The sequence below is a fragment of the Salvelinus namaycush genome, chromosome 22, assembly GCF_016432855.1.
Source record: "Salvelinus namaycush isolate Seneca chromosome 22, SaNama_1.0, whole genome shotgun sequence".
Lineage (NCBI taxonomy): Eukaryota > Metazoa > Chordata > Actinopteri > Salmoniformes > Salmonidae > Salvelinus > Salvelinus namaycush.
The window spans coordinates 30,319,200-30,329,130 of NC_052328.1; the positions used below are offsets into that span (position 1 = coordinate 30,319,200).

Sequence of the window (9,931 nt, forward strand, 5' to 3'; positions counted from 1 at the left end):
GTGGTCTGCTGGTTGAAAATGTTGAAAATGTTTGAAAATGTCAGTGAAGACACTTGCCAGTTGGTCAGCGCATGCTCGGAGTACACGTCCTGGTAATCCGTCTGGCCCTGCGGCCTTGTGAATGTTGACCTGTTTAAATGTCTTACTCATATCGGCTGCGGAGAGCGTGATCATATAGTCGTTCCGAACAGCTGATGCTCTCATGCATGTTTCAGTGTTACTTGCGAGCATAGAAGTTATTTAGCTCGTCTGGTAGGCTCGTGTCACTGGGCTGCTCTCGGCTGTGCATCCCTTCGTAGTCTGTAATAGTTTGCAAGCCCTGCCACATCCGACGAGCGTTGGAGCCGGTGTAGTGACCAACAGATGCATATCTGTATTCCCAGTCATGTGAAATACATAGATTAGGGCCTGATACATTTATTTCAATTGATTGATTTCCTTATACGAACTGTAACTCAATATGTTGCATTTATATTTTTGTTCAATATAAAGGGCTCAACCGTGAGTCTCTGCCATGCTTTGGGGAAATAGGATGCAGGCAAAGGGGAGATTTATTTTGAATTCAACCTAGTGCTGTTGGAATTCACCTAGCTTCTACATAGGGGAGAAACTCTGAGAAATTCTATATGTGATGCCGTCTTATCAGGTGAAAGACAGCACAGTATGTAAGAATAGCTGGAAACAGAAGTGCTCTTCAAATAGCATTTATTGCTCAGCGCATTCAGGCATGATCAAATCACATTATCAACCATTCTCATTATCATCCCTATGCACATTATCATCCATTGGTCAGAAGTAAATATATACAGCAAAATACAGCTTTTGGTTTGTTACATTCAATATTACAGTACGTCTCTCTTGCAGGAGTTCATTAATTGTGCCTCATAATCAGGGGCGCAACTTTGATTTTAGAAGTGGGGGGGGATGTTATTATTATTGTAAATAAAATAAAAATATCCAGTCGGATAAACACTCCAAACAGCCTACCCGACCACTCGGAGGCATCCACATTGTCCAAAAGCACACCTATGCCTCATTTTGTAACACATTCCAATGATAAAACTGGGGGGGACATAAATACAATTTCAGAATGTGGGAGGGGGACATGTCCCCCCGTCCCCCCGTCCCCGTCCCCAGTGAAAGTTGCGGCCCTGGTCATAATTGACAGTCACGAACCATGATACTTTACATATTAAGCGTCAGTAAATATTTTAAGGGGGAGCAGTTCTCATATTGCTTTAAAGGCTTGCACTAACCATGCAGTTTTACAGAAAACCTCTACTGACCTCTAAATCTAGTCATTCCAAAAAGAGGTTAAGTCTCAAGTTTTAGGTTTAGCCTGCTTCTCTGCGATTGGCTCAGCAGCTTGTCCTGTTCGCAGTTTTGTCATCTTTGCTCTCTCCATCACCTCCTGTAAAGCAGTTCTCGTCTATTTAAAATGTATCTTGTTCTGTTATCTTCTCATCAACTGTCTGATCTTTCAAACCCACGGCTGATACATCCTGTTCTTTCACTGGTAATGTATTTGTAATAGATATCTCAACTTGTTCAGATTTTAACTCAGAGGCCTTGGTTTTCACGCTCTCTGTCTTTGGGGTTCCATCTTTGGGATCTGTAACTTTCTCAAGCTCTTTGTCCATACTTTCCTCTTGTTTCTCCTGAGTTGTGTTGCTTTCTGGCACCTCCCTGTGGGAGTCCTTGCTCTCTGCAACTGCAGGCATCTGTTTCTCTGGTGGTGTGATTGTCTTAGCTTTGTCACCACTGCCCGTCGTTTCACTCTCTTCCGTAGGGGTGGTCATTGATTCTGGGGTGAGGGTTGAGTATGGTTTAGGGGTGGTCGTTGATTCTGGGGTGAGGGTTGAGTCTGGTTTAGGGGTCGTCGTTGATTCTGGGGTGAGGGTTGAGTATGGTTTAGGGGTGGTCGTTGATTCTGGGGTGAGGGTTGAGTCTGGTTTAGGGGTGGTCGTTGATTCTGGGGTGAGGGTTGAGTATGGTTTAGGGACGGTCGTTGATTCTGGGGTGAGGGTTGAGTCTGGTTTAGGGGTGGTCGTTGATTCTGGGGTGAGGGTTGAGTATGGTTTAGGGATGGTCGTTGATTCTGGGGTGAGGGTTGAGTCTGGTTTAGGGGTGGTCGTTGATTCTGGGGTGAGGGTTGAGTATGGTTTAGGGGTGGTCGTTGATTCTGGGGTGAGGGTTGAGTCTGGTTTAGGGGATATTTCCTCTTTAGGGGTGATGGTTGAGTTTGGTTTTGGGGAAGTTTCAAATTTAGGGGTGACTGCTGGTTCTGGTTTTGGGGAAGTTTGTACTTTAGTGGTGACTGCTAGTTCTGGTTTTGGGGAAGTTTCTACTTTTGGGATGACTACTGTTTCTGGTTTTGGGGAAGTTTCTACTTTAGGGGTGACTGCTTGTTCTGGTTTTGGGGAAGTTTCTACTTTAGGGGTGACTGCTGTTTCTGGTTTTGGGGAAGTTTCTACTTTAGTGGTGACTGCTAGTTCTGCTTTTGGGGAAGTTTCTACTTTAGGGGTGACTGCTGGTACTGGTTTTGGGGAAGTCTCCTCTTTAGGGGTGACAGTTTGGTCCGGTTTTAGGGTTGTTTCTTTTTTAGGGGTGACAGTGGGGTCCGGTTTAGGAGATGTCTCTTCTTTAGGGGTGACGGTTGGCTCCTGTTGTGGGGATGTCTCCTCTTTAGGGGCAACAGTGGGGTACGGTTTAGGGGATGTTTCTTCTTTAGGGGTGACAGTGGGGTCCGGTTTAGGGGATGTCTCCTCTTTAGGGGTTACGGTTGGCTCCTGTTGTGGGGATGTCTCCTCTTTAGGGGCAACAGTGGGGTACGGTTTAGGGGATGTTTCTTCTTTAGGGGTGACAGTGGGGTCCGGTTTAGGGGATGTCTCCTCTTTAGGGGTGACGGTTGGCTCCTGTTGTGGGGATGTCTCCTCTTTAGCGGTGACAGTTTGGTCTGGTTTTGTGGTTGTTTCTTCTTTAGGGGTGACTGCTGGTCCCTGTTTAGGGGATTTCTCCTCTTTAGGGGTCACAGTGGGGATCGATTTAGGGGATGTTTCTTCTTTAGGGGTGACAGTTTGGTCCGGTATTGGGGATGTCTCCTCTTTAGGGGTCACAGTGGGGTCTGGTTTAGGGGATGCCTCATCTTTAGGGGTGACAGTGGGGTACGGTTTAGGGGATGTCTCCTCTTTAGGGGTTACGGTTGGCTCCTGTTGTGGGGATATTTCTTCTTTAGGGGTGACAGATTGGTCCGGTATTGGGGATGTCTCTTCTTTAGGGGTTACGGTTGGCTCCTGTTGTGGAGATATTTCTTCTTTAGGGGTGACAGATTGGTCCGGTATTGGGGATGTCTCCTCTTTAGGGGTGACAGTTGGCTCTGGATGCGGGATTGTTTCTTCTTTGGGGGTCACAGTGGAGTCCGGTTTAGGGGATGTTTCTTCTTTGGGGGTCACAGTGGGGTACGGTTTAGGGGATGTTTCTTCTTTCGGGGTCACAGTGGGGTACGGTTTAGGGGATGTTTCTTCTTTAGGGGTCACAGTGGGGTCTGGTTTAGGAGATGTCTCTTCTTTAGGGGTCACAGTGGGGTATGGTTTAGGGGATGTCTCTTCTTTAGGGGTCACATTGGGGTACGGTTTAGGGGATGTTTCTTCTTTAAGGGTCACAGTGGGGTACGGTTTAGGGGATGTCTCATCTTTAGAGGTTACAGTTGGCTCCTGTTGTGGGGATATTTCCTCTTTAGGGGTGACAGATTGGTCCGGTATTGGGGATGTCTCCTCTTTAGGAGTGACAGATTGGTCCGGTATTGGGGATGTCTCCTCTTTAGGAGTGACAGTTGGCTCTGGATGCGGGGTTGTCTCTTCTTTGGGGGTCACAGTGGGGTACGGTTTAGGGGATGTTTCTTCTTTGGGGGTCACAGTGGGGTCCGGTTTAAGGGATGTCTCCTCTTTAGGGGTTATGGTTGGCTCCTGTTGTGGGGATGTCTCCTCTTTAGGAGTGACAGTTGGCTCTGGATGCAGAGTTGTTTCTTCTTTGGGGGTCACAGTGGGGTCCGGTTTAGGGGATGTTTCTTCTTTGGGGGTCACAGTGGGGTCCGGTTTAGGGGATGTTTCTTCTTTAGGGGTCACAGTGGGGTCTGGTTTAGGGGATGTTTCTTCTTTGGGGGTCACAGTGGGGTCCGGTTTAGGGGATGTTTCTTCTTTAGGGGTCACAGTGGGGTCCGGTTTAGGGGATGTTTCTTCTTTAGGGGTCACAGTGGGGTCTGGTTTTGTCTTAGATTCTTTCCCTTTTTCCTCACCCATTGAGACATCTTTTGTGACCTTTTCACTGCCATTATGTTCATTCTGCACAACACTTTTTACAATATCATCCTTGCTGCTCACTTCTGGCTCTGTTGGACCCACCTCCTTTTTAAGAGTCTTTTGCACAGGCTCTTCCTTACACTCACTTGTTGTGCTGATAACACTCTCCTCTTTCAGATCTACCTCTTTTTTCTCTTTTAAAGGGCTTTCTTTTTCTCTCTCCTCTGACACCTTTTTGGGTTCTTTGGAGATGTCCTCTGTGGGGACCTGTGGTTCACCCTTTATTGAACTTCCTGTTTTGCTATCCTCTGACTCTGAAGTTTTGGGTTCTGTTGAGATGTCACCATTCATGGGAATCTCTGGTTGGGATTCGCCATGTTTTGGGGTGTCATCTTTTTCTAATGTCTCCTTTATCTCGCTGTCTAGCTTCCCTGTTGTGTCCAGTTTTTCCTTCTCTCCCTCACTGGTGGCCTCAGCTGAGTTGACTTCACTTTGTGTATTTTCTTCTCTGTCAATGTCCTCTGTCTTTTTGATTGCATCTGGCTCACCCCCCTTTTCCTCCTCTCTTTCATCCTCTCCGTCCTCTCCATTTTCTCCCTCGCTAGGGCTAACTCCATCTCCATTTACCTCGACCTCTGCTGATGTTACCATCTGCTGTCTCTTAGACTCTTCCTCCTGTTCACCCTCTTCCTCCGGGGCGTCCACTTCAACATCCACTTTACCTCTATCTTTCTCTTTCTGCTCATCCACCTCTTCCCCACTCCTCCTCTCAGCTTTGTCACTCTCTTCTCCCTGCTTCTGTCTCAACTCGTCTCCCTCTCCCCCGACCGTCTCCTCGGAGCCTGTCTCCTCGATCTCGGACATCTCCATGTCTCTGGTGGTCTCAGTGATGATCTCCTCAACAAACTTGTACTGGGGCTCAGACCTGCGTGTGGGCCCTCCCTGCCGGGCCAGGCAAGGCAGGGTGTAGACGGGGGACTGGCGGTAGATGCAGGGCATGGAGATGTGGGTGTCAGAGATGGTGTACAGATGGGACTCCTCACCCTCCAGGAGTTTCCTATAGGGAGGCAGAGAGACGTGTTGTTACCGTCATGACTATAATATGGATATGTCCCAATGTGTTAGCCTCGTAAATGCCAGACTGATCACCGCTGCACACATCCATGTCAGCTCGTGAGAACAGTGTGTGTGGATATGTCTGAATATCCATATCATGATTAAAGTGTCATTCTGTGTTGTGATGTGGTCTATGTTCATTTGATGTTAAATATGAAATCAAACTATTTGAATAAAATGTCTACTGTTTCATTTGTTTACCATTGATTGTGTTTTGTAGTAATCTCTCACCATCGCTATGACACTTTTGCACAGTTTTGCTCTAACACAGCACTAAGTTGAATCAGATGTGTTAGCGCTGGGCTAGCACACCCTGGTTATCCTCAGAAATAGATCCAGGAACACACTATAAACTATATGGTATTTTCCTCAGTCAATGATTTTATATATGGGAGAGAGTTGATGTCTCTTACCTGTAAGAGAGAATCTCCACATCCAAAGCCATTTTGACATTCAGCAGGTCCTGGTACTCCCTCAGGTAGCCAGACATGTCTAGTTTAGCATTGGTCAGCTCATTCTCCAGCTGCCTGATAGTGTCCTGGACAGAAAAGCACACACGAGTCAATAATAGGGTCAACCAGCCACTTTGGTTGGTATGACAACAAGGAGAAATTTAGGGGGGGGAAATAGTGTTCTACCCCTATAGGCCTATATGAGGAAATTATGTTCCAATCATGAAATAGTTCACATGGGGCCTATATTTGTGGCCTACACCTACAGCATAGCCCTGAATACAAATATGAATCATAAAAATGTGTATGTTTACTTACAATTGTTAGAGGTACAAAATAAACCACAGTCTACCTGGTAATGAATCATTTCCGCATAGTGACGCTCCTCCAGCTCTTGTAGTTGTTTTTCCAGGGCCTTTCTCATTCCTTTCCCACAGTCCAGTTCAATTGTTTTCCCCTGCAGGCGCCTTCTATTCTCCTGGATCTCCTGCTGGGTCGCCTTCAGCACCTCTCTGTTGCTCTCTGCCGCTTTGGTTAACTTTGCGAACTGGATACGGAAGCCCTCCTCGGCCTGCTGAAAGTCGGAGGTGGCGTGACCTTCTAACTGCACACGGATGTCCCGGAGAGCCGCAGTGATGTCAGGTTTGCCAAAGTCGTGCGCCTTGACCGTTACTTGAGCCTCTTGGATCTGGGCCACCATTTCTGATACCTCGTCCTCATGGTTCTTCTTCAGGAAGTGGATCTCGTCCACCAGAGACTGCGCTTTCTCGTCCAACTGAAGTTTGGCGAGGTATGCATCGTTGGCGTCCTTTTTCAGCACAAGGATGCCATTCTCTGCATCCGAGCGGTCACGTGCCTCCTGCTCGTACTTGTCTCTCAAGGTGAGGAAATCTTCCTCCAGGTTCTGATGCTCTATCTCGATCTGACGCTTCTGAAGGGTGATGTCATGAACTAGGTTCCTCAGGTCCATGAGCTCCGTCTCGTGCTCCTGGGCCAGAGACGCAGGGGATTGTGCCTTTAGTTTGATTTCCTCGATTTCCCTCTCAAACAATTCATTTTGATGCTCCAAATGACGCACCTTCTCTATGAATCCGGCGAAACGGTCGTTCAGCCCATGGAGCAGTTCTTTCTCACTCATTTTCGTCAACACCCCGGTAAATGGGTCTGATAAATCGAAAAGGCTCTCCGATGATCTCGGAACGGATCCGAATTCGCTCTTCAGCGTCGTCGCATAGCCTCTGTTCATATATGCAATAGTCGACTCAAAGCCAACGGTCCTGGACGCAGAGGGGGATCCGGTCATTTTGGGTTGATAGCAGGAATACCCAGCTTGAGGTCCCCTATGCGGAGAACCTGAACGATAGTCCATTCTGTGGCTCATATTGCCTCAGTAAACTCAGCCGTGTGTGTGTGTGCAGGATAAGCAGCGCGGCTCCTACCTTTTATACTCCCTCTGTCTGCTCGCGCTGCAGAATGGAACTGTCCATAGTGCTGAAAATGTATAGAATCAGCTGTAGGCTTGACTGTCTGCCAACGCGCACGTCCTCACCTGTGTTCTCTCTCTCTCTCCATCTCTTTCTCTCCCTCATCGTTTTGTCTCAGACAGCATTGACGCATAGGAGATCATTTCACTTTGAAACGCCAGCAGTCTACAATGACACCTCAAAATTACAAGTCATATGTATTTAATACATTGTCAGGTGGTCAAACTATTGTTTTATCCAAGGGGCTATATCTTTCCTTGTTTGGATGATTTTTTATATATTATAGAAAGGGGCCGCAGATTCTGGTTTGGCTGAATGTCCTTGCCTTGTAATATAACTGTATATTACTGTATATAAGAGACTGTAATGCAAGTGTAAAATAGTCATGTAAGAATGACCCTAAGCCTAGACATAACTGCTCCCATTTCTCAGTCAAGCAGCACTTTTCAAGGGCATTTCAAACACTTTTCAACCTCATATTCATCATCTCCAGCACGAAACCAGTGAAAATTAGGTTGAAAACGGGTGGAATTGCTCTTTAATCTTGCACCTTTTTACAAATGTCTACATGAGGAAAATGCATGGGTCTGCTTGGCTTGGCGGAGACAGGCTTCTGAAAAGGGTTGGCCTGGATGTGTTCCAGTGATACAGCTTTCATTTACACCTCACAGTATACGGTAGGTTGCTCATAGAAATCAATGATGTATTTCAGTGAATAATGTGAATATGATATCAGAATATGATATTTACTCTTTTTAATCAGATGTGAAAACCTCTATAGAGAGATTAGTAAATAGAAAATGTGACTAAACAATGTCTCAGTAAAATAGTGTATCACCACTAAAACAAGTACTACATTAACTCCATGTCACTTGATAGATGTTTGTTAGAAAAGGATACACAGTGATTCACATATTTTAACACATTTCACATTCAACATTTTTATAATTTCGGGGTATTGTAATATGTAACCCCTAACTGCCCTCACCCCACCCCCTATGCAAAAAAAGTGTTGAGAAAGTGCTTTTAGATCAGGTGAAAGTTACTCAGTAGATACACTGACTGTACACAACTTCCTAATATTGCGTTGCACTCAAGTTGAAAGCGTTCCACAGGGATGCTGGCACATGTTGATTCCAATGCTTTTCACAGTTGTGTCATGCATGCCATGGAAGAACTGGGCCATTTTTAGCTTCCAGGAATTGTGTACAGATCCTTGCGACATGGGGCTGTGAATTATCATGCTGAAACACTCTGTTCACACCATTGACATGAGCAAACCACTCGCCCACACAATGCCATACATGCTGTCTGCTGTGTGCCCGGTACGGTTGAAACCGGGATTTATCCGTGAAGAGCACACTTCTCCAGCGTGCCAGTGGCCATCAAAGGTGAGCATTCGGCCCACTGAAGTCGGTTACATTGCCAAACTGCAGTCAGGTCAAGACCCTGGTGCGGACGACGAGCACGCAGATGAGCTTCCCTGAGACTGTTTTTGACAGTTTGTGCAAAAATGCTTTGGTTGTGCAAACCCATAGTTTCATCAGCTGTCCGGGTGGCTGGTCTCAGACGATCCCGCAGGTGAAGAAACTGGATGTGGAGGTCCTGGGCTGGCGTGGTTACACGTGGTCTGCGGTTGTGAGGCCGATTGGACGTACTGCCAAATTCTCTAAACGATGTTGGAGGCGGCTTATGTTAGATAAATGAACATTCAATTATCTGGCAACAGCTCTGGTGGACATTCCTGCAGTCAGCATGCCAATTGCACGCTCCCCAAAAACTTGAGACATCTGTGGCATTGTGATGTGTGAGCTCAACTGTGAATGGTCCTGGAGCACCAAAATGTTAAGGGAAGCCAGTTTGCATTTGGTTTCACTCCAATCATATCACATTGAGAGCAATACATCATTTTCCGAAACCCCTTGAATAGTTGCTTTTCTGTTGTGTTGTTGTATCTAGCTAGCAACAATTGACCCTTTCCTAAATTAGCCATGGATGGAGATAGGGAGTTGGTCTTGTGGTTTTACTCAATTCCAGTACTAGCCAATGATTATAATAGCGATTCTGATCTAACCAAAAATGCATACATTGTTGTGCCCCAGGCCAGAGGACGGAAGTTTAATATGTAGCTAGATGTAGAAGGCAAATGTTAACTATCACAGTTAGGCTAGTGAGCAAGCATTGTAGCCAGGTGGCCATGGACAACAAAAAATACAAGTGAATACTGTATGACAGAGTCATAAACCGTTTTGTCAACATGACAAAGGATGGCATTGACGTTTCTCTACAAGTAGGTTGAGTCAACATGTTTTTTCAACTTGCACGAACGCATGTACACACACATAAAAATAAATCAGAACCTACAGTCTCACTCGTGCCATAATCACTTCCCTTTCTGTCAACCAATGGGCATAAATCCAGGGGAGTATGTCAACTCACCCCTTGTGTCTCACTTGATATTTTGGAGCAAAAGTCTTCCAAAGACCTCCCACCTCTCCACCAGCATGTAACCTGGAGAGCCGTCATCGCATCCCTCTTCTCCCAGCTGGAGGGTTTCGATGCCAGCTGTCCAGCATAGAGC

The 9,931-nt window shown here is 46.3% G+C and overlaps 1 protein-coding gene across 1 annotated transcript; it reads right to left on the minus strand.

The window, feature by feature from the left end:
* Window positions 1-688: 688 nt before the first annotated feature.
* On the minus strand, window positions 689-8,797 carry LOC120017839 (neurofilament heavy polypeptide-like). Its single transcript, XM_038960804.1, has 3 exons — window positions 6,219-8,797; window positions 5,828-5,952; window positions 689-5,355 (listed from the first exon to the last, which is right to left on the minus strand). Exons 1-3 carry the CDS (start codon window positions 7,245-7,247, stop codon window positions 1,434-1,436), a joined length of 5,076 nt encoding a protein of 1,691 aa, XP_038816732.1. The 5' UTR covers window positions 7,248-8,797; the 3' UTR covers window positions 689-1,433.
* Window positions 8,798-9,931: the final 1,134 nt, after the last annotated feature.

Coding starts and splice junctions, on each gene's coding strand:
- LOC120017839 (XM_038960804.1), bottom strand. CDS start 7,247: ATGAGCCACAGAATGGACTATCGTTCAGGTTCTCCGCATAGGGGACCT. Junction 5,953..6,218: donor CGGAAATGATTCATTACCAG/GTAGACTGTGGT, acceptor TTTTCTGTCCAG/GACACTATCAGGCAGCTGGA. Junction 5,356..5,827: donor GTGGAGATTCTCTCTTACAG/GTAAGAGACATC, acceptor GCCTCCCTATAG/GAAACTCCTGGAGGGTGAGG.